The following is a 25,127-nucleotide window of genomic DNA, read 5'->3' on the forward strand; positions in this document are numbered from 1 at the left end:
ATTAGAAAATGCAGATGAGAAGCAAATTTTAATCTAAGAAAAACACACCAATTCTACTTTCAGTGGAATTATGGAAAAACTTTCATTGACTACTCTTCTCACCTCGGTTTGTTTTGCTGGGATATATTCTCTGAAAGTGTTTATATTCTTCTGGAGCAGGAAAGTCTTCTACTGGATGGAAAGAATACTTTGACTCAAAATCATCTGGGAAAGGAACAGAATATTAAGTCATATCACCCTTCCTTGTGCTCCCACATATTCTGTAGCACTTCTGAGCCCCCCACCCCCTTGCTAATCTCCCTCGAATTCTGATGGACCACTAGGGCCCGCCTGGCCCACTAAACCAAGGTTCCTGAGGCCAGCAACAGCATTTTTCTATGTACCTTGCACACACAGAGGATACGCTCAGAGGCTCTTTACATTAAGGAATGAGTCTTTTAGTTCTTCAAATCTTAGCTGTTTGCATGGGAGAAGGAAATACAGTTCTGTTTCAGTTCACAGTCATCTTAGAGACTGTCACCATGGGAAACCAACTGAACTGAATCCACAGATTGGTAGACATTAACCTAAAATGGGAATTTCTGTCACCAGCTAGTGAGAGATCTGACTAGATAATTCCTCTCTGGCCCAGGTTACCCTCATTTAACTCTATACAATAGAGTCAGGACAGCCATCTCTTGGCCTCCGCTCCCACTTTCTGTGGGCCCCTCTAGATGGCTCAGATTTTCGATCGGTGTGGCTCAAACACATTCCAAAAACCCTGGTCCCCCAGTAAGGAACAGACTAGACTGGGTGCAGAGAAGAGGCAACCATTCAAGAACCTAGAATGTTAGGGTTGAAGGAGACTGTACAGATCTTTCCAGGGTCCTTAACAGAGGGTCTGAGGAAACCCTACAGACAACCTTTGCTTGGGGCTCCATCCTAGGCCCAACGAATCAGAATCTCTTAGGTGGGGCCTAAGACTCATTTATAACCTTGAAAAAGTTAAATCTGATACACTTCTGATCTCATCAACCTCCTCATTTCACAGATGAGGGAAGTGAGTCCCAGAGAAGTGAAGTAACTTCCTCAAAGTAACACAGCTAGGTAGTGGCTCTGTCTTATTAATGTTGTGTACCATGGGTTGTTTTTGTTGTTGTTTTTTAAAGGTCCAGAAAAGGCCCTCTCCTTCCTAGGAAGATACATCATTCCTGTCTAAATAATCCTGAAAAGGATAAAGTCTCTGACCTAAAAGGTAACTACAAAGGATCCCTGGGGAGCAAGAGAGTATAGCTTTGGAGTTATTAGCACAACACCTGACTTTACTTCAATCTCTTCTAAAGCAATCATACCTAGAATTCATATAACACAAGGGATGTCAATGGAGGGGGCCCAGAAATCTGAGGGAAAGTCAGGAGAAGAACTGTTGTGAACAAAGGATACCCAGTGACCATTCCCGCTCTAGAGTGGCCACTGGAATTAGTGAAGTCACCACAGGAACTATGAGACTAAAACACCTAGTTACTCACCCAAGAAAGATCGGACAGTGGTAATAGAATCTCTGTGGCCATTCCTCAGGGGTGGTGGAGGAGGAGGGGGTGGTCCAGCTGGCGTCCTTGAGGGCGGAGGTGGGGGCTTTCCTCGGCTCAGGGGTTCTGACCCATGCATTCGGTACGGTGGGGGGGGAGGGGGAGCATCCCTGGCACCATTTCGGATCATGGGTGGTGGGGGTGGAGGAGCTGCAAGCAAAATCCAAAGCAGTTAGGTTGGGATACAGAGACAGTGAGGGGTGGGGGAATTTGAGAGACGAGCTCTAAGAATGCCTTGGTGCCTTCCCAAAGAGCCAGGCTCTGGGAGCCTCCAGGCAGCATGTTGGGTATCAGATTCAACCTCTATTTAAAAGCGGGACCATTCTTTCAGATCTCAAAGTCCGGAATAAATGTGTGACCCTTTTCATTTCCTGTGACAAGTCAGTCAGTCAAGAACTCTGCCTACTTTTGATGATCTTTTCCCTGCCTTTCCATGACTTCCTCCACAATCCTAATTCAAGGCTTTCTCATATTTAGCCTGTTCTACTGCAAAAAGCTTCCCAAACGTTCTCCTTGCTTCTCATCTCTTACCATTCCAATCCATTCTGCATACCAACTCACTAATCGCCTCCAAAATACTTGCTCAAACTTTTCCAAGGGCTTTGCATTTCCTCTATCATGAAGTTTCAAATCCTTAGCTTCAACCCCAACTGGGTCTCACCCCATCATCCTTTTTTTTTTTTAAAGATTCTATTTATTTATTTGACAGAGACAAAGTGAGAGAGGGAACACAAGCAGGGGGAGTGGGAGAGGGAGAAGCAGGCTTCCCGCGGAGCAGGGAGCCTGAGACAGGGCTCGATCCCAGGACCCCAGGACCACGACCCGAGCCAAAGGCAGACACCTAACGACTGAGCCACCCAGGCGCCTTCTTTCTTACCAAGCAACTTACCAGGCCAGGCAGCCTGATTTCACCTTCTCCTCCTTCCTTGCTTGATTTCTAGGCTGAGACTCCCACTGTCGCCTCTGTATTTCTCTACTACATCTTGTATTGTAATTTTTCATTTTATGTGCTCTTCCCCAGCACACTAAGTCAGGGTAGTGTCCGTTCATCTGAGTTCCCAAGCTCAGCCAAATGTACAGCACACAGTAGGTATGCAATCAACATGTGCTGACTAAACCAAACCACATATGCTTTGCTCATGTGACTCCCCCAAAAGACGCAGAAACACGATCCATCTTCCCTTACTACCAAACCCTACCTCTAAGATTCAACTCAAGCCCCATCTTCTACAGGCTTTCCCAAAGCAATGCACTCTATTTGAATCCTCTTCTTCTTTGTTCTCCCATAGCATTTATAGGCTGTGTCACTTACTCTAGCACTTTATAGTACAGACTAGAATGAGTGATTCTCAAAATATGTATAGTAGGTTCATCTGCACAAGTTGCATATCTCCAATGATAGGCTCCTTGCTCAGAAAAACTGGGAATGCCTCTTTGGGAATTGTCTCCAAACCCAGTTTCTAACCAAGCAGATCTGTAAATATTATATGATATTCGTATCTCATTTTTTTAAAACGATTTTATCTCTCTATTTTACAAAGAGTGCATGCACGCATGTGTGCAAGCTTAGGGGAGGAGCAGAGGGAGAGGGACAAGCAGACTCTGTGCTGAGCGCAGAGCCCAACGTGGGGCTTGATCTCACGACTCCAAGATCATGACCTGAGCGAAACCAAGAATCAGATGGTCAACTGACTGAGCCACCCAGGTGTCCCTCGTATCTCATTTCTGAGGTTGCACAACCATCAATAAAAATATTCATACCTACGTCTCTTTTCAAAAATCAAATTCACTCTTAAAAGACAAAAATGTGGGGTGCCTGGGTGGCTCAGTTGGTTAAGTGTCTGCCTTCGGTTCAGCTTATGATCCCAGAGTCCTGGGATCGAGCCCTGCATCGGGCTCCCTGCTCAGTGGGGAGTCTGCTGCTCCCTCTCCCTCTGCCCCTGCTTGTGCGCTCTCTCTCTAGCTCACTCACTCTCTCAAATAAAATGAAATCTTAAAAAAAAAAAAAAAGTGCCACCAAGTAGAAGGTAACATCAAAAACACATCTGAAGACATGGCAACATCACTGGAATAGGTTCTAAGTAAGATGTTTGTATTATGTTGTTCTATTCTTTTCATTAACTAACAAAAAGAGCAACTACCATTTATTTGGCTTCTGTTATATTCCAGGCACTGTCCCAGGTACTTTATAGGCATTACACTTTAAAAATTCTTCCACCACTCCTGCAAAGTATGTGGTATTAATCCCCATTTCACAATGAGGAAATTGGGACTCAGGCTGTTTGTCCGAGGTCACAAATTTAATAGACTCAGCACACATCTGCTCTTTCCACTATGCCCACACTGCTTTACTTAACTACCCCAAGTACTTTATTAACTACCCCCAAAATGTATAACCCACTGAGATGGAAGTTTATCTTCTGGTACCAACGCCATGTCCAATAAATAGTTGTTTCCTAAATAATATGTGGAGAGACTACTCAGCTTAACAGACAACACTGGTTTAGTGATTAAAGGGTGTATCATCATCATCTTTTTAAGTACACTCTACACCCATCGAGGGGCTTGAATGCATGACCCTGAGATCAAGAGTCGCATGCTCCTACCGATTCAGCCAGCCAGGCGCCCAAGAGTATTATCTTCTTATTCCTCCTGAATTACTGTTGGAATTTCTGTAGAGTGACTGCAGTTAAGAAAGAAGCAGTAATGGGATGATTTATGTAGACAAGGGGTCCAGCACTGCAGGCCCAGTAAATGTTAGTTTTTGCTTCCCCTAAGATGCACTCTGAATGTCTCCTTCACTCTTTTCAAGATTTAAGTATGGACAGGGGCTACTCGAAGCAATAACTAAAGAGAAGCCTCCTTAACACCACCTAGCAGATGTCTGAACCTTGATTTCATCCCAAATCTGCCCAAACCAAAGCTCTTTCAGGTCACCTTCAAAATATTTCCCTAAAACCCAGATTTCTGAGGGCCCTAAGAGTCTGCATCTACTCCAGGGGAGGGTCAGAGAGTGTAAGACAGGCAGGGTTAGCTAGGCTCAAAAGGACCCCAGCCAGACATCGGGCAGGTGGTAGTGATTAGAGCCGACCCAGACTGGCCAAACAGAGCAGGACCAAGAGCAGCCTGCCCTCCCTCAGGGACGGTCATCCCAACCAGGTTCTGCCATCTCCAGTAGTTTCTGGGCTCTTTGTCACATACAATTTTAGGACCCTTTCAAGTGACAGAGCTGGAACCCAAGGACCGTAAGAAAGAAGCCGTTTGTAGAAGAAACTTTGGGGTGGGAGATCCCCTTTTGTAAACCTAGAAAAACCCAATTTTGAGGAAAGCAAAAAATAAACAAATGAACAAAATTTAAAAATTCCCTTAAAAATAGTGTTTTTTACTCTGCAAAGAAAAAATTCAGAAACCCTATGGACCAATAAAATTGGTCCCTGAGCACCCTGGGAAGACAAAAGACTCCATACTTTTTCAAATGTAAATAATTCATATAGAAACAAAAGTATATTATCAGGTAATATTGTCTTATGATTTAATAATAGAGATAAATCCATGAACTACCTAGAAACCCTTGCATAAAACCATTAACAGTTATCAGCATACTACAGTTTACAAAGAACTTTCATATATACTTTTATTTACAACCAACCCTGAAGGTACTATGAACACGTGAGGAAACAAACTCAGAATCAAGGGCGCCTGCGTGGCTCAGTTGTTAAGTGTCTGCCTTCGGCTCGGGTCATGATCCCAGGGTCCTGGGATCGAGCCCCACATCGGGCTCCCTGCTCGGCGGGAAGCCTGCTTCTCCCTCTCCCACTCCCCCTGCTTGTGTTCCCTTTCTCGCTCTTTTTCAAAAAATAAACAAAATCTTAAAAAAACAACAACTCAGAATCAGAGCTATCTGCCCAATGTCACACAACAAAGAGAGCCAATACTCACAAGATCTCTGACTAAAATAGCTCAATTTTCTCTGTGTTATCACTCTAAGAACTGCTGCTCTGGTCAGAGATGGAAAGCTGGCCAAGGCCTCCATCAGGTCTCAAAGTTGGTGATAGCTGAGGGACAGAAGAACAAGACTCATAACACATTTTTCTGAAGAAACCACAAAGAAAGAACAGCGAAGTGGGAAGTAAGAAGTCTGCAGACATTTAAAACTACTCAATTCAGGATGCATGGCTGGCTTATGTCGGTAGAGCATGTGACTCTTGATCTCGGGGTCTTGAGTTCAAGACCCACATTAGGCCTACAGTTCAGTTCAAAAAAATAAATTAAATTAAAAAAAATAAAACTACTCAGTTAAACCCACAGAAATTATATTTTTCCCCGCTTCTATTCCTGGAGAGGATTAGAAAGATATGGGCTCTGCTTTGCTAAAGAGTCTTTAAAAAAAAAAAAAATCCCTGGGACGCCTGGGTGGCTCAGTTGGTTGAGCGTCTGCCTTCAGCTTGGGTCATGATCCCGGGGTCCTGGGATCAAGCCCCACATCGGGCTCCCTGCTCGGCGGGAAGCCTGTTTCTCCCTCTCCCACTCCCCCCGCTTGTGTTCCTGTTCTCGCTGTGTCTCTGTCAAACAAATAAATAAAAATCTTAAAAAAAAAAAAAAAAAAAAAAGCATCTGCCTTCAGTTCAGGTCATGATCCCGGGGTCCTGGGATCAAGTCTGGCATCGGGCTCCTTCCTCAGCAGGGAGCCTGCTTCTCCCTCTGCCTGCTGCTCTCTCTGACAAATGAATAAATAAAATCTTAAAAAAAAAAATCCCTAAGTTAAAAAATAATTTTTAACCTTAACTTTGTAAAATCAAAGGCCACCTTAGGACTAGGATTCTTATGGCTAAAGCCAGGGAGACACGGGGTCAGGAATGTACCAGGTTACCGTACGACTGCCGTATGGGGACTGCCAGCTCCCAGAATACAGATCTCTACGTACATCACCAAGCAGCAGCACAGGTTACAGGGCTTTCAATACGTGCTTCCTGATGACTTAATTTCTTAATCAATGACCCAAACCTGCAAGGACTGTTTAAAAGCTCAAAAGCCACTTGTGGACAATGTGGCTCAAAGTCCAATGATGAAAGAGGACACTGGAGCCAAAATTCCTGGGTCTAAGAAGGTCCCAGAGAGCTTCATGGTCTCCCTAACTACTTTCAGTCATGCTATTTTGTAAAAGGACTACACAACCTCTTCTTCTTTTTCTAGAGCTCCTTAATCCCCTCTTCATCCAGTTTAGGCTCATGGTCCACTGTTAAAATCACTCCCGGACCTACACCCTTAAGCTTCCCTGCCCCACTCTCCCTTAGTGCCCCACATGCCTGAAAAAGCTACCCTTGGTTAAACACCATGCTGCCACTACTCAGCACGTGCAAACACACAGCTGAACACACACTGTGCCAACCTCACTTTGAGTGTATGGCTCCTAATCCTGAGTTGGCCTTTCATGCTGCTGCTTAGCCCAGCACACTTCCCCACCCCCTTCACTCTCCCACGGTCCCAGAGGACCACTTCATGCCCCTCTCTCTCCTTCCCTCCCCTCATTCACAGCAGATGTCCTTGCTTTCTATTTCACCAATAAGAAACAAACCAGAAGGGGCACCTGGGTGGCTCAGTCGGTTAAGCATGTGCCTTTGGTTCAGGTGATGATCCCAGAGTCCTGGGATCCCGTGTCCTGGCTCCCTGCTGAGCAGGGAGCCTGCTTCTCCCTCTGCCCTTCCCCCTACTTGTTCTTTCTCTCTCTCAGATGAATAAAATCTTAAATAAAGAAGAAGAAGAAACTTTGCACATGCTACCCACTTACATCTATGACTATGCACTCCACCTTCCCTCCTGTTACCATGGAAGAACTGTGTTCTTATCTAAGGTCAACCCCTTACCTATGGATCAGATTCCATTCCTTTTAGCCTTCTAGGGAACATTACTCAGGCAATTTCCCCCCTTTCTACTGTTTCATTTCATCAGTCTACAAACAGATGCTGAAATATCTCTCATCCTGGAGAGGAAGGGTCCCAACCCTCAATCTCACATTCTCCTCCAGCAACCATTCCATTTATCTGCACCCCCACCCCCACTCCCCTTTAAGCAGACTGAGAGATTTCTACATTGCTATCTCCAGTTCCTCTCCTCCTATCCCCAAGTTCCCAAACACGTCTTAGACTTTCACCCTCATCCTCCACCACTCCACTGAAACTACCAAAAGGATATTATGTTGTTTGGGAGTCCCCCCAAAGGACTCCATGTTGCTAAGACCAATGTCATTCTCAGTTTTTAGTCCTGGACACCGCTAATCATTCCATCTTGGCATCCTTCCGGCATCCTCGTTTTCTTCCTCACTGGGGGCTCTTTCTTAGCTTCCTCAGCTTGCTACTCCCCATCTCTCTGACCTCTACTATAAAGGCCTCAACCTCTTCTCTATCTAGACTGACTCCCTAGGTAAGCTCACCCAGCATGTGGTTCTCAGTATCATTCAAATTTCTCTAACCCAGATCTTTCCCCTCAACTTCAGAGTCTGACAGACATCCAAGAGAAAACAACAATGAACTGGTGTTTGGCTAATAGGCATGTCAAACTTGACTTGTTTAAAAGTGAACACCTGTCTTCTTCCCCCAAACCTGCTGCGGTCCTACCTACCTGCCTGGTTTACTGCAACAGCCTCCTAAGTGGTCTCCCTTGCCACCTCTGTCCCCTGCAGTCTGTTTTCAACACAGGAGTTTGTCATTCATTTTATTTTACTTTAAGATTTTATTTATTTGACAGAGAGAGTACAAGCAGGGGGAGCAGCAGAAGGAGAGGGAGAAGCAGGGAGCCCGATGCGGGGCTCGATCCCAGGACCCTTGGATCATGACCCGAGCCGAAGGCAGAAGCTTAACCAACTGAGCCACCCAGGCACCCCGAGTTTGTCATCCTTTTAAAAGCTAAAGCAGGGGCGCCTGGGTGGCTCAGTCATTGGGCATCTGCCTTTGGCTCAGGTCATGATCCCTCATGATCTCAGGGTCCTGGGATCGAGCCCCACATCCGGCTCCCTGCTCAGGGGGAGGCCTGCTTCTCCCTCTCCCACTCCCCCTGCTTATGTTCCCTTTCTCGCTGTCAAATAAATAGATAATCTTTAAAAAATAAATAATAAAAAATAAAAGCTAAAGCAACGTTTCTCCTCTGTTCCAATGCCCTCCAGGGGCTCTCAGCATTTCACCGAGTAAATCCCAGTCTTGACAAAGTCCTACAGCGTTCTCCTGGGGAAATCTAGCTTCCTGACCTCCACGTCCTGCCACTCTTCCCCCCTCATTCATTCCAGTCCTGCCACAATGGCCTCCCTGCTGTCCCCAGTCTCAGGGCCTTTGTATTTCCTGTTCCCAATGCCTGCAATAGCTGTTCTCCCAGGTAACTGCTTAGCTTACGCCATCACTCTCTTCAGGTCTTTGCCAGACTGTTACTTTATCTGTAAGGCCTTCCCTAACCCTACACTCACCCCACCTCTGCAATAAAAAGTATCACCACCACCCTCCCCCTCAGTATATCCTATTTCCCTTCTCTGCTTTGTATTTCTCTAAAGCATCTACATACTATCTTTATATGTATATATGTATGTATATATTTTTTTAAATTTTTTTTTTTACTAATTTATTTGTGTGACCGTCCACAGAGAACAGGAATCTTCTCTTTTCTATTGATTGTTGTTTCGCTAAAAACAGAGCCTTACACACAAAAAAGCACTCAGTAAACCTGCTGAATGAGTAAGTGAATTCTTTTTCTCTTCAATCGCCGAAGGAGAGCTTTGGAGAAAAGGGTGAGAAGAGAAACTCAATTCTCCATCTGATAGAAGGAAAGGTGCTTCCAGGCACTTACCTGCTCCCCGACTGGGAGGGTCCCGGGCTGGGGGAGGTGGTCTATTACTCTGTAGCGACGGGGAGGCTGAGGTGGGTGGAGGAGGCGCTAGGCCTCTGACAGGCCCCGGTGTCTTCCTATGCAAAGAATTGTGTCTCTGTGGCAGCTCAGGGGCTGACTCATTAGTGGGACTGGAGGGTCCATTGGGGACCCCAGGAGGCTGGCGGTAAGGCGGAGGAGGAGGAGCCAGAGACTGGCCACTTGGTCCCGTTCTGATATTCCCAGGGGAAGGAGGTGGTTTCACTGGGGGTGGAGCAGGAGGTCCCTCCCGACCAGGGTGCAGCCTTTGTCCAGGTGTGGGCGGCAAGGGTTTCTCTCTGTTGTAGGCAGGGGCTTTGCTGCTGTGCATAGGCAGAGGTGCAGGGGGTGCGTTGGCACGCCGCCCTGGGGGTGGCGGAGGAGGGGCAGAGGAGCTGTGCTTCATGCCTGTACTGCTGGTGGTGTTAGGCCGAGAGAGGTCCGGTAGCGAGGGTCTCTGCATCCGGGGCAGTTCTGGGAGTGAGGCTCGGCTGCTGTCTGTATCATCTTGAGGGCGCCCACTGGCTGTAGACACCGGTGGCCTTGGGGCAGCAGCTCGAGAACTGGGGACTTGTAGGGCTGGCTTACCAGCTAGGTTCTCTACAAATACACCAGGTAGCATTCGATCAACAGAGCTAGATACATGTTAGTCAGTATCTCTACTTCCCCCAGCCTCCTTAGTGTAACCTGCATGGTAGCAGGTTAAATGCCTGTATAGTTCTGGATTTTAATCTGGTTTCAGGTTCAGGGCCCACTGATAAATACTGCTGATACAAGTTGAACACATTTTTACTTAATCCCTCTGCTTTGGCTTTATTCTGCTCTGTAACTCCTCCCCTGCTCCCACTTCTCTTTCCTCCCACCTCTACCACACACCTGAACCCTAGATGACCCACTTGGGACTAGTCAGAAATTAATGCACTTGGGAAATATCCTAAGAAAGTACTGCTCAGGTACCTGAAACGTCCTTGGCGCCCACAGGTCGGAGCTTCGGCACTCCCCCTTGGAAGAGACCTCCCTTGGGCTGCAGGGCAGCTGCTCCAGAGCCATAAGCACCACTGCTTCCTTTCGGTTCTGGAAAGCATACCATTAGGGTTTTCACTTCACATGCTGGGAGCTGGTGAGCAAGTCAATCCTGAGGAGAAACCCCTCCTCTATTTGGGCTTTAATTTGCAAACAAAGTGACCCTGCTTTTGCATTTAAAAAAAAAAAAAAAGGCTAGGCCTCTCACCTCCACACCTTCAGGTAGAGATGAAACTCTTCACTGTGATGAAAGAGAAAGAACAAAAGGAACAAGAAGCCAAACTTCCCTTACTTAGGAAAGTCAAAGAGAAAACCAGGATCAAGACACTTTCAGCAGAGTTCTCTGGGCTCTCTTCTCCAAGTCCCATATGGTAAGGGGGCCAGGGACTTAGGGATCCAGGTGTGAGCAAACTCTCCAGAAGCCTATCAGAATGGACACTTGTGGCAATTATAAAATCTTCACTAGCTTCAGCTTAGCGGTTTTTAGTGACATGACGGTCTCCTCAGAGAACAGCCAAGGATGTGCCCTAAAGAGAGCATTAGTTACCGTAGGAGATGAGAGTCTTTCCCCAGAGAATAATTCCCAAAGGTCAAAAAGAAACTTCTAAGGTATTCAAATAAAAAGATGTGAAGACAGCCAAAGAACATTCAAAGAAAACTCTCCTAAAGGACAAAATTTTCCCACTCAAAATTTTCCCACTCAATTCAAAGAAAACTCTCCTAAAGGACAAAATTTTCCCAACAATAAAAACAACAGCCAAGTCTCCAAGTCAATCCTGGGATCCTGGTGGCTCACTAGGAAATGAAGATTAGACTCACTCTCAAGGATGGGAGCACTCCGATCATTAATGTTGGTCACCTTCTTCAGTTTGGTCCCTTTGCAGATGTCCTGTAAGAGGGCACCTCGATTCCGCTGCTCATCTCTACTCAGCTTGGGCTGCTCTGTATGTGCCTAGAGGAGGAGGGGAAAATATAACTATCCATCCTAAATATTTCCCTTTACCAGGAGCTTGGGATAAATACCTTAAGCCAAGCTGGATTTCATTAATGCCCCTCTAGCCTAATCAGATCCTGCACCAAATATCCGTACCAATGTGCGCTCTCATTCTTCTTAGTCCTTCTTCTGTTGTGCCTTTTGTGAAGGGTGCAGCTCCCCCTCCTATTCAGAAGCTCCCAAAAGGAGGCCTTATCTGGGGTGTCTGGGTGGCTCAGTCAGTTAAGTGTCCAACTTTTGATTTCAGCTCAGGTCATGATCTTGGGGTCATGAGATCAAGCCCTGCGTCAGGCCCTGCGCGTAGAGCCTGCTTGTGATTTTTCTCTCTCCCTCCCCCCAACCCCCCCCACTCTCTCTCTCCTTAAAAAAAAAAGGCCTTAAGTAATACTGAGTACCTGTGTGCTGGGCTTGTGTGTTAGAAGCTTTACATGTATAAAGGCAAACACTGACTGCGTCCCTGCTATGCCTCAGGCTAAGCATGTTACTTCCATTATCTCATTTAAATCTTGAAATATTTTTATGGAAATAAATATTATTATCATAACCCATTTGGAAAGTGCGAATAGTTGAATAGTTTCCTGAGGCTATGCACCCAAATAAATAGTAAAGCAAGGATCCCAACCCAGACAGTTGATTCTAAAATGCGTATCGTACCTCAACTAACAGATCTTGTTGCGTCCCTATTACTTTATATTCTTTTTTTTTTTTTAAGATTATTTATTTATTTGACAGAGAGACAGCGACAGCAGAAACACAAGCAGGGGGAGTGGGAGAGGGAGAAGCAGGCTTCCCGCAGAGCAGGGAGCCTGATGCGGGGCTCGATCCCAGGACCCTGGGATCATGACCTGAGCCGAAGGCAGACGCTTAACGACTGAGCCATCCAGGCGCCCCCTTATCACTTTATATTCTAAACAATGTTATAAAATAGACCATATTGGGGCACCTGGGTGGCTCAGTTGCTTAGATGTCCGAGTCTTGGTTCCAGCTCAGGTCATGATCTTGGGGTCATGAGATCAAGCCCCGTGGCATGCTCCATGCTCAGTGCAGAGTCTGCTTGTCCCTCTCCCTCTGCTCTTCCCCCTGCTCACGTGCACAAACTCTCTCTCTCAAATAAATGAGTCAATAAAATCTTTTAAAAATAAAGTAACATAAAATAAAATAGACCATATTATTCCCTTTCCAAGGATGAGGAAATGAAGGTTTAGAAAAGTTAATGTCACATGGTTAGTAAATGCAGAGCTGGTCTGATTATGTCAAAGCCCATGCCTTTCCCACTTACCTTATGGTCTCTTCCAACATCCTATTTCTTTTTGAGTTCTTCACCCTCCACCTACCTCTTAAATGCCATTTCAGAGTCCTCAGCCTCCATCTGAATCTCCCTGAGCAAGCTCACCTGGTCACAGGGTCTGAATACCACTGAAAAGCCCAAGTATCTCAAATCTTTGTATCTCATCGCCACTCCTGGCCCTGAGCTTCACACCCATATGTGCCAATGTCCACAGGACATCTTCAAATGAATATCCCACATACACCTAAAATGCAACACATCATACCATGTTCCTTACACAATTTTTAAATGTAGAGCTTTTTAAATTAACCACACAGTGGAATTTTTTGGAAACCATTAAAAAATTATTCTAAAATCCCATCTGGAAGATTAAGTATAGGAAAAAAACTAAGAAAATGGGACTAGTACCACCAAAAGCTAGGACCAGGAGCACAGGGACAGACAGCCAGATAAATGGAACAAAACAGGAAAGTCCATAAACAAATCTACGTCTATATAAGAAATAATAAAAGTGGGGGCGCCTGGGTGGCTCAGTCAGTTAAGTATCTGCCTTTGGCTCAGGTCACGATCCCAGGGTCCTGGGATCGAGCCCCATGTCAGGCTCCCTGCTCGGCGGGGAGTCTGCTCCTCCCTCTCCCTCCGACCCTCCCCTCTGCCCATGCTCTCACTAGTTCTCTTCCTCTCTCTTTTAAATGAATAAAAAATCTTAAAAAGAAGGAAAAGAAATAATAAAAGTGTATTTCAGCAGTGCAGAAAGCACAGATTATTAAATATAAGCTACTAATAATAACTGGTTAAGTTTGGAGAAAAAAACAATCAAGTTAAATCCCTACCTTATAGCTTACTCAGACAAATTCTAGTTGAGTTATAAAATGTAAATGTAAAAAAAAAGAGTACTATATGAAAAAAATAGGTAAGGGGAAGGACATGACAACTAAAATACAAGGAAAGACTAGAAGACTTGTTTATTATAAATTATTTACTTAGGAATATAATAAGCAGATGATAGAATGGAAGGAAAAAAATCATCTGTGACACACAAAGGTAGTATCCTAACTCTATGCAACATTAACATAAAGATGACTTATAAATCAACAGGATAATAAGCAAAGGATATAAACACTGTGTAAAAGAAATCCTGGAGCCAGCAAATATGGAAAAAAAATTTTAAATGCAGGCTAAAACAAAGTATCATTATTTACCAATGAAACTGGTAGAAGTTAAAATTTAACAGGAGACTGCTAGCTTCATGAAGGCAGGGTCTACTGCTCACTGTCGTACAGTGCCTGGCACACGGAGGATGCTCAAAAAAATGCGTAGAAAACGTAACTGTCTTATGGTGGTCGTAAGGATTGAGAGGAATAGGTACTCATTTGTATTATCCAGAGGAAGGTAAATTAGTATGATCTTTCCAGTTTATGTATCAAACACCTTTTTCCCCCCTACCTTTTTTCTTCTTTCTTTTTGAGAGACGGTGGGGAGGGGCAAAGAGATAGGGAGAGAAAGAATCTTAAGCAGGCTCCACACCAAATGCAGAGCCCGACAGAGCGCTGGATCTCACCACCCTGAGATCATGACCTGAGCCGAAATCAAGAGACAGACACTTAACCGACTGATCCACCCAAGCACCCCTTGTATTAAACACCTTTAAAAAGTCTACACAAGGGGCGCCTGGGTGGCTCAGTTGTTCAGTGTCTGCCTTCGGCTCAGGTCAGGATCCCAGGGTCCTGGGATCGAGCCCCACATCGAGCTCCCTGCTCAGGCGCGAAGCCTGCTTCTCCCTCTCCCACTCCCCCTGCTTCTGTTCCCTCTATTACTGTGTCTCTCTCTGTCAAATAAATAAATAAAATCTTAAAAAAAAAAAAACCTTAAAAAAAACAAAAAAATAGTCTACACAAGAATTCTACCTATAAATTAACTTTAAGAAAACAACTAGAGAAGTACATAAAGATGTTATTAATAGCATAAAACTGAAAATAATCTAAAAGTTCAATCAAAAGGAACACTGATGGCATAAGCATAGAAGGGAATGCCAGTTAAGCTCTTAAAGATGTTGGAGGTATCTTTAGACAGCAAATGTTTGACACAATCAAGTAAAGAATATTATAAAACAAAACACTTAACAAGATTAATATTCTCTTCTACAGAATAGGAATAACAGTAGAACCTATCTCACAGGGTAGTTTTGAAAATTAAATGAAAGAACAACACTTCTCAAGGGCTAAGCACAGTGCCTGGTGCTCAATAAGTAGTTGTATTGAAAGAAAAAAAGGCACATACATACCGAATATTTCCAGAAGGATATATACACTAATATCAACAAAAGTTAATTTGGGGTAATAATTCTTTATATTTATTTGAATTTTCTAGTTTTTCTATAATAAATATGTAAAACATATAAAATGTTAACAAAGATTAATTATTAACAGCTTAATATTTTCTATTTTTATTGGCATTCTCTAATTTTTGCCACATTTTTAGTACAGTAAAAAAATGTTTTACTGATATCCCTAACCATTTAATGATGTAAAAAGCCATTCACCATGTATTAATGAGTAAGAGCAGATTAGAACTCAGTACGCATAGCAGCGTGGGGGAGGGAGAAAAAGGAAAAAAATCACTAGGTACATACAGCACAGCCTCCTTTAAAAAAGTAGGAGATAGGGGCGCCTGGGTGGCTCGGTTGGTTAAGCGACTGCCTTCGGCTCAGGTCATGATCCTGGAGTCCCGGGATCGAGTCCCACATCCGGCTCCCTGCTCAGCAGGGAGTCTGCTTCTCCCTCTGACCCTCTTCCCTCTCGTGCTATCTCTCATTCTCTCTCTCTCAAATAAATAAATAAAATCTTTAAAAAGAAAAAGTAGGAGATAAAAGGAAGGAAGGAGGGAAAGGACGTACACAAAACTATTATGAATGGCTGGATTACAGATAATTGCTCCTTTATCCTTACCCACAGTTCATAAATCTTTTTTTTTTTTTAAGTAAATTCTACGCCCTGGGACTCAAACTCACAACTCTGAGATCAAAAGTTCCATGCTCTACCAAATGAGCCAGCCAGGCGCCCCAGCCATGGTTCATAAATTTCTTGAATGTATTACTTTTGTAAAGAGAAAATTATTAAAACATTACTCAACATATCTAAAATTGAGTTCACATCCTCCTCCACAAACCTCGCTTTGTAAATGGCACCATCATTCAATCCCCCAAACTAGAGTTGTTCCAACCTCCTTCCTCTTCCTTGCATCAGTCACCAACTCAGTAAGATTTTACTAAGTGTCTCTCGTCGTCTTCCATCCTTATGGCTTTAGTGCAAACTCTAAGATTTTCAACTGTAATAGGCTTCTATCTCCAAGTCTTGACTTCCCTGTCTCCAGTCTCAACCCCAAGCCACTGTCCACACTATGAAGGATGACCTTTCTGACACAGGCCCAGTCAGGTGACTCCTGCTGCTGACAACACACTACCTCCCCATCACTGCCCGGAGAAAAAGCCAAAACCCTCTGCCTTTGCCTCTGGTTTCATCTCCCACCAGGCCCCTCAAGTCATGATCCAATCCTGGGTATGCTTTCCCACAAATCAGCACCCTTTCATTCTACTTCCTCAATACCAAGTGCCTGCCCTCCCTCTTCTCTTTCTGGCTAAACACTACTCATCTTTTAAAACTCTGCTCAAGTATCACCTCCTGGCTAGAAGCTTTCTCTGACTGCCTCCACTCCTTCCAGCCAGTATGTGAGGCATGCTTCTTTGTGGCCGCATTTATCTCTGCAAAGCGTGGAATTTCCCTGTTGACTTGTCTATCTCGCCCATTGTGCTGGGAGCCTTCGAAGGCAGAAGTTGTCTCATTTCTGGTTGATGATATTACAGATTATTTTTATTTGCTTCTTTTTCTTACCTGCATGTTTTCCCTCTCTTTCTTTTAATTATATAAATACAGCTTGTTGGGAAAGACTCAAGCAATACAGAAGCATAAAGTAAAATTACCTGGATTTTCTAAGTCGTATGCCTAGCCAATCTCTGAAACTCAGTAAACCCCCAACAAAAGGTTATTGAGTAAATGACTAAGCACGATGCAGGGCAGTAATCCAAGAGGTTATAGAGATCCAAGGATATATTCTGGGTCCTTGCATCTCACTATAACCAGAGCAGCTCTGCTTTTATCTACTTCACTTATTAGAGTTCCATGTAAAATTTCATCCAGAAAGGGGGTTCATACATATCCTCAAACAAAATGTCTAAAAACAAGAACTTACGGAAAAAACCAAGTTGGCAGACCTAACTCTAGTCCTAGTTCTAAAATAAATTAGCTACGCAAATCACTTTTCCTCTTTAAGGCAGTACTTCTCATCTGTTAAATACCTAACACACACATACACCGACACTTTAGGGCACTATTTCTCATCTGTTATATAACCACCCCCCCCCCCAAGGTATTCATTCCCTAAGTTCCTTTTGCTTCTAAATTTCACAAAATTGAATAAAGCAGGGCGCCTGGCTGGCTCAGTCAGTAGAGCATGCAACTCTTGATCTCAGGCCTATGAGTTCGATGTAGAGATTACTTAAAAATAAAATCTTAAGGGGCACCTGGGTGGCTCAGTCAGTTAACTGTCCAACTCTTGAGTTTGGCTCAGGACATGATCTTCAGGGTCGTGAGATCGAGCCCCGTGTCGGGCTCTGTGCTCACCGTGGAGTCTGCTTGAGATTCTCTCTCTCTCCTTCTGCCCCCTCCCTACTCTCTCTCTCTCAAAATAAATAAATAAATAAATACCGTTTAAAAATTTAACAATAAAATAAAATAAAAATAAAAACTTAAAAAAAACGAGACAGAGCACCCAGGTTGCTTCTTTCTCATGTGACACCAGGTATCACAATCCACATATAGTAAAAGCGGTTGCCTACTTGCTTCAGAAACCACACTGCTTTTTGTCCTCCCGTTATCAAACCTTTAAGTCTTCTTAATAGTATTTTCCAGAAATTTTCTTTTTTGGTGGGCTGACAGACTTGATGGACTTGGGCTTTAGGAGGAACTGTCTGGAGTAGAAGAGGAGGAGAAGAATAGTAGCAAGAAACAACCACTAGGAGTTGCCATCCCCTTCCTCAATGATGCCAGAGAAAGGCTGTACTGACCTTTATAGAACAAATGGTTTTAAGGGCAAAAGACAAGTTCCTACTGTGATGTGACCTGTCCAAATCTCCATTTAGACTGAACCAGGAGAAGAAAACAAGATAAGCCATTATAGTGCTAAGAGGATCGCTCAGAAATCAGAACTAGTCAATGAAGGCAGACTTCACTTAGCTACTCTCTATCCTTCTACACCACATATCTTTGAGTAGAATATGCCTTACACCAGGAAGCCCTAAGTATCCGTGAAGGTTCTGAGAGACCCAGGTGGAAAGATTACCTACCTGATTAGAAGTGGGCGGTGGAGGAGGACCAGGGGGCGGTGGAGGGGGTGGAGGAATTGGCATCCTTGCCCTGCTTGCAGTTGGCACTGCTTTCTCTCCGTTTTAATTTGCAGCTTTAGGTCACTCATATACCTGCAATGAAATGGAAATTCAATGAGAACAACAACTCTGCCATCAGAGACACTGAGTACCCAGGAGAATTAGGGGACTGGGCATGACATGAGAGAGAAACTAAGCACCTCATCCCCTAGTTCCTCTGTGATAGAGTCCAGGGCTTGGTAAACTTTTTTTGTAAAAGGCCAGATAATAAATATTAATACTGGGGCACCTGGGGGGCTCAGTCTGACTCTGGATTTTGGCTCAGGTCATGATCTCAGGGTCATGAGATCGAGCCCTGCATTAGGCTCTGCGCTGGGTGTGGAGCCTGCTTAAGGTTCTTTCCCTCTGCCCCTCTCCCTTCCCCTAAAAAAAAAATTAATTAATATTTTAGGCTTTACAGGCCACATACGGTCTCTGTCACATTTTATTCTTTGTTTTATTTTGACATTTTTTAAATAAGCTTTATTTTTTAGAGCAGTTTCAGGTTCACAGCAACACTGAGCAGAAAAGTAGAGTACCCATATACTCCTGTTTCTCCTCCACCCACACCCCCCCACACACACACAGCCTCCCCCACTATCTACATCCTGCAGTTGGACATTTGATACTATCAATACCTCATTACCACCCAAAGTCAGAGAGACCCAGTCTCTGGATGGCGACAGAATGGCAGCCAGGTTTTTTCTACAGGTTGGGTGACTACGGGTCTGCCATCCAGTTTCTTGTTATGTCCATATGTAATAAGCTTTCACACTGGCTCAGCAGCACAGCAAAATGGAAATCTATGCAGACATTATTGGTTCTGAAGATACTACTAATGAAGACTATCAAAGCATCACCTTATATTTTAAAGGAGAAAAAAGACATTTTCAGGCTGGAAAATTCTTCTTGCTGTGTGGCCAATATTCACAAGCACTTAAACATTTCCTCAAATGTCCGAGTGCAGAAGATAATGCGGCAATAGAAATGGCAACTGAAACTGTTGGTCAGGCAAAAGATGAACTGCTGACCAGTCTGCCGATAGACCACCTGATGGGAGAGAGTGATGGCATGCCTAAGGATGCCAAGTACCTGTTCCACTTGTACATGGCCCTGAAGCAATACCGAGAGACTGCCCGGACCGCCATCATCATTGCCAGAGAACAGCAGTCTGCCGTAAACTATCAGAATGCTCACGACCTTCTCTTTAGCATGTATGCAGAACTTAAATCCCAGAAGATCAAAATTCCCTCTAAGATGGCCACCAACCTCATGATTCTGCACATATGATTCAGCATCTTCTATACTAGTGAAGATTCATGTTAAAAATGGAGATCATATGAAAGGGGCACGTATGCTTATTCCGGTGGCCAACAACATCAGCAAGTTTCCGTCACACATTGTGCCAATCCTGACGTTCATGGTGATCGAGTGACACCGAGCAGGCCTCAAGAACTCTGCTTTCAGCTTTGCAGCCATGTTGATGAGGCCTGAGTACCACAACAAAATAGATGCCAAATACAAAAAGATCAAGGCCATGGTCAGGAGACCTGATACATCTGAGACAGAAGAGGCCACAACCCTGTGTCCATTCTGTGAATTTCTTCTCCCAGAGTGTGAAGTCCTCTGTCCTGGATGCAAAAATAACATCCCATATTGCATTGCAACAGATCAACACATGTTGAAGGATGATTGAACTGTGTCCACATTGCGACTTCCCTGCTCTATACTCAGAATTTAAGATTTTTTTTTTTTGAAGGTTTTATTTACTTGACAGAGAGAGACACAGCGAGAGAGGGAACACAAGCAGGGGGAGTGGGAGAGGGAGTAGCAGGCTTCCCGCCAAGCAGGGATCCTGATGCGGGGCTGAATCCCAGGACGCTGGGATCATGACTTGCGCTGAAGGCAGACGCTTAACAACTGAGCCACCCAGGCACCCAGAATTTAAGATCATGTTAAATACTGAAAGCCCATGTCCTATGTGTTCAGAAAGATTAAACTTCGCTCAACTAAAAAAATCTCAGACTGTACCCAGTACCTGTGAACAGAGGTGGAGCAGTGAGTGGCCTGTGCAGGAGGCCAAGTTGCTACCCCTGGTGGTTTCTGGATACAGAAAAAAGAAAGACTCTCCAGGTCACAGACATTGTACAGTTGCCGTTGTAGAGTGGCAAAACAGTGACATGTAGCCTTGCTGTTTATTATACTTCGTAGAGTTCCTATTCAAAGTCTTACATATTCTATGCTCTATACTGTTAATAACAGCCCATGATGTAACTATAAATATTCAACTTTTTGATAACCTTTATATTTTTGAAATATCTCCTTTAAAATAAAGTTGATTAGATATTGGCAACCTGTATTTTATATATTTGGACAAATATATAATGACAACTACACACATTGTAGCATCATACAGAATAGTTTCACTGCCCTAAAAATCTGTGTCTGCCTATTTATCCCTCCTTTCCCCCAACCACTGGTCCTTTTTACTGTTTCCATAGTTTTGTCTTTTCCAGAATGTCATACAGTTGGAATCATATAATATGTAGTCTTTTTCAGATTGGCTTCTTTCAATTAGTAATACTCATTAAGTTTCCTCCATGTCTTTTCATGACTTGATATAGCTCTTTTCTTTTTAGTGCTGAATAATATTCCATTGTTTGGATGTACAACAGTTTGTTTATCCATTCACCTACTGAAAGACATCTTGGTTGCTTCCAAGTTTAACTAATTATAAATAAAGCGGTTATAAATATTCTTGTGCAGGTTTTTGTGGGGACATAAATTTTGGCTCATTTGAGTAAATACCATGACTGTGATTGCCAGATCCTATGGTAAAGAGTTACATTGTATAATAAACTGCCAAACTGTCTTCAGAGTGGTTGTACCATTTTGCATTCCCACCAGCAATGAAGGAGAGTTCCTGCTGCTGCACATCTTTGTCAGCATTTGGTGCTTTCAGTGTTTTAGATTTTGGCCATTCTAATAGGTCTGTAGTAGTGCAATCTCACTGTTTTAATTTTTCAATTCTCTGATGACATATGAAGTTGAACTTCTTTTCATGTGCTTACTTCCCATCTGTATATTTTCTTCAGTGAGGTGTCTGTTTAGGTCTTTTGCACAGTTTTCAATATGGTTGTTTTCTGATTGTTGAGTTTTAAGAATTCTTTGTCTGTTTTGGATAACAGTCCTTTATCAGATGTGTCTTTTGCAAATATTTTCTCCCAGTGTGTGGCCTGTCTTCTCATCCTCTTGATTTTTACATTTTTAAACTACATTTTTAGGGGTGCCTGGGTGGCTCAGTCATTAAGCGTCTGCCTTCGGCTCGGGTCACGATCCCAGGGTCCTGGGATTGAGCCCCACGTCGGGCTCCCTGCTCTGCGGGAAGGCTGCTTCTCCCTCTCCCACTCCCCCTGCTTGTGTTCCCTCTCTCGCTGTGTCTCTCTCTGTCAGATAAATAAAAATTAAAAAAAAAACAAAACCCTACATTTTTACGTTTTAAAAATGTAAAAACCATTCATGGTTCATGGACATTATTTGGGGGAGGGCTTTCTTTTTTATTTCTTTAAATTTTTATTGTTATGTTAATCACCATACATTACATCATTAGTTTTTGTTCATGGGCATTATTAAAACAGACTATGGACCAGATCTGATTCGTGGGCCATAGTTTACCGACTCCCAGTATAGTCACATCCTTGGAATCTGATCAGAGCATAAATACCATGTGAGAATTTAGCTACTTATCAGGTCACAAAAAAAAACTATACAGCTGTCCTCCTGTTACAGTCTGTAAGTGATCTGCACTTTACAAATGAGACAAACCAGGGAACTGTCTTGCCCTAAGACATTAAAGTGGGGGGGGGGGGCAAAAGTAAAACTAAAACTCAAGAACAATAATTCACCCAAAAAAGCTGTTCCAAGGAAATCCCACTTCTTGTTCCCCCGCCAAATCAAAGTGAAAATAACATTATCACTGGGAGTACAACTTACAGATGACAAGAAAGGTTCAAGACAGGGTAATCAACTTCAAAAATTAATCCAGGGAAGAACTGCTTCCAAGCAGGGTGATTAATGAGATTAGGACACAGGAAATCTCACAGGTAGCCCCTAGCACAGATGAGAGACCATGTGTACCAAGCCAAGCCTAAAAGATCAAACCAGCATAGCAATCCACTGAGGAAGTTTGGTTCTGAACTCTTTACACAGGTGATCAAAATTTCTCTGTGATTAAAGGAGTAACCACTTAAACATTTCCCTCAATGCTCTCAAAACCATTTAAACACTTTCTCAATGATGAAAGAAAAGAGCAAATATTCCAAAGGTTCTAAAAACCAAGAACCTTTAGAGGTGGGTAGAATTTGATCAGAAACACGACTGTGAAGGTCTTCATAATCTTAACCCTTCCAACAATGCCACTACAGGCTGGATGCCCAACAGAGCTTTTTGCTCCAATCACAAAGAACTGGACAGTAGACTTTGGACAACTAGACTTAGGCTAGATGGTTCCCATGGGGAATGGTGTCTGAACTCACTTCAAGAATTGAGCAGCCAGGGCACCTGGGTGGCTCAGTTGGTTAAGCGACTGCCTTCGGCTCAGGTCATGATCCTGGAGTCCCGGGATCGAGTCCCACATCGGGCTCCCTGCTCGGCAGGGAGTCTGCTTCTCCCTCTGACCCTCTTCCCTCTCGTGCTCTCTGTCTCTCATTCTCTCTCTCTCAAATAAATAAATAAAATCTTTAAGAAAAAAAAAAAGAATTGAGCAGCTGACCATCCTTCAAGGGAAAACACCTTCTGATGTCTGGTTTCAAAGCTAAGTCTAGTTCTTCTTTGCCAGGGATCTAACATACCAGACTTTAAAAACTGATCAAAATTGGGGCACGTGGGTGGCTGAGTTGGTTAAGCATCTGCCTTCAACTCAGGTCATGATCTCAGGGTCCTGGGACTGAGCCCTGCTTCTCCCTCTCCTGTTGCCCCACACCTCATGGTCTTTCTCTCTCTCTCTCAAATAAATAAAATCTTTTTTTTTTTTAAGATTTTATTTATTTGACAGAGAGAGACACAGAGAGAGAGGGAACACAAGCAGGGGGAGTGGGAGAGGGAGAAGCAGGCCTCCCGCTGATCAGGAAGCCTGATGCGGGGCTCGATCCCAGGACCCTGGGATCATGACCTGAGCCGAAGGCAGATGCTTAATGACTGAGCCACCCAGGCGCCCCTCAAATAAATAAAATCTTAAAAAATAAATAAAAATTGATCAAAACAGTAAATCCTCATGATCCATCTATAATGGAGGGGACATGCAAATTTAAAATAAAAGGAAGATATAGAGAAAAATACTTTCTTCTGTTTGAATTCTCTGGGTTTGCTCTGACAGTTCCCCCCAAAGCATTTTTTTAAAAAGCTAGCAGAGGGGCACCTGGGTAGCTCAGTGGATCAAGCATCTGACTTCGGCTCCGGTCATGATCTCAGGGTCCTGGGATCGAGACCTGCGTCGGGTTCCACACTCAGTGGGGAGTCTGCTTGTCCCTCTCCCTCTCCCCCTTCTCCACTACTCATGAGCTCCCTCTCTCTCCCAAATAAAATATTTTTATTTTATTTTATTTATTTGACAGAGAGAGACACAGCGGAAGAGGGAACACAAACAGAGGGAGCGGGAGAGGGAGAAGCAGGCTTCCCGTGGAGCAGGGAGCTCCCAGGACCCTGGGATCACGACTGGAGCTGAAGGCAGATGCTTAATGACTGAGCCACTCAGGCACCCCTCAAATAAAATCTTTAAAAATAAATAAAAAATAAAAAGCTAGCAGAAAACAATAGGAAATAATAATAATCTATTCAGAAACAAATATTTTCAACTAATTCCAGTCACCTCAGTTCCTGCCTTTCCTGAGTTTCCAGTTCTACCTACCTTTGCCATTGCCAAAACGGTCTCCTAGAATGATCGGGAAAAGAGACTAAGACAAGTCCCTAATTCTTTTCATATCCACGGGTAATCCAACCTACATGCTACAAAGTAAGAATCACTTAAAGGAACAACCTTATGCCTAACAGTGAGCACCGTTTGTAAGGCAAAACAGTAATTCTCTAGCAAGGCACATCTTTTTTTTAAAGCAATCCACTGGAAAAGACCACTAATATAATACACAGTTACAGATGCCTTTTTTTTTTAAGAATTTTTTTAAATTTATTTATTCATGAGAGACAGAGACAGAGAGAGAGAAAGAGAGGCAGAGGGAGAAGCAGGCTTCCCGCTGAGCAGGGAGCCCGATGCGGGACTCGATCCCAGGACCCCGGGATCATGACCTGAGCCGAAGGCAGATGCTTAACCATCTGAGCCACCCAGGCGCCCACAGATGCCTTCTTAAAATAGGCTCAATTCAAACTCCAATTTCAAAATAGATCCACTAAAAAAAAAAAAAAAAAAAATCACCTTCATCAAGAGACAGGCTTTTGTGCTGACAATCAGCAGTGCTTCTCAACCTTTCTTCTGCCTCCACAAAGACTGCATGAGTGACGTGCTCCTATTATTGACAATGAGTATGCAATGATACACTATGGTCGAATATCACTGCTTCCCATTCTACAGGCGAGGACATTCAAGCTCCAGGAGTGGGTGCAATCGCATGCATGCACACTAGAGAGAAAAGACTGATCTAAGGGCAACTGCTCTAAGGGCAACTGCCCAAGATCATTCTAGAGTAAACTGCAGATTTAGGACTCAAATCTAGATCTTCTGATCCCCTGCTATTTCACTAATCACCCCAAAAAACATTTGCGATGGAAACTGGTTTGGTGTAGCAATTTCCTACTATTTTCCCCAAATGAAAATTCAACCCACCCCAAATTTCTATTTTATTAATAAAATACAAACAGCTCTATGTTTCCCAAGAG

At 43.7% G+C, this 25,127-nt stretch overlaps 1 protein-coding gene across 2 annotated transcripts in view; it reads right to left on the reverse strand.

Annotated features, from left to right (window-relative positions):
* Positions 1 to 25,127, reverse strand: part of WIPF2 (WAS/WASL interacting protein family member 2) — a 49,849-nt gene that overhangs the window by 5,024 nt on the left and 19,698 nt on the right. For both annotated transcript variants that reach the window (XR_003607104.2, XM_028089930.2), the window contains exons 2-7: positions 18,162 to 18,293; positions 11,298 to 11,430; positions 10,413 to 10,529; positions 9,399 to 10,055; positions 1,509 to 1,718; positions 103 to 204 (exon numbers count right to left, since the gene is read on the reverse strand). Coding sequence is in view for 1 of the 2 variants with exons in the window: in XM_028089930.2 (XP_027945731.1) it covers positions 103 to 204; positions 1,509 to 1,718; positions 9,399 to 10,055; positions 10,413 to 10,529; positions 11,298 to 11,430; positions 18,162 to 18,224 (1,282 nt within the window). In the remaining variant the exon portion in view is untranslated. The remainder of the gene's footprint in view (positions 1 to 102; positions 205 to 1,508; positions 1,719 to 9,398; positions 10,056 to 10,412; positions 10,530 to 11,297; positions 11,431 to 18,161; positions 18,294 to 25,127) is intronic.

Source organism: Eumetopias jubatus, unplaced genomic scaffold (genome assembly GCF_037043125.1).
Source record: "Eumetopias jubatus isolate StellerSeaLion01/CBP00866 unplaced genomic scaffold, mEumJub1_p1.0 scaffold_10, whole genome shotgun sequence".
Lineage (NCBI taxonomy): Eukaryota > Metazoa > Chordata > Mammalia > Carnivora > Otariidae > Eumetopias > Eumetopias jubatus.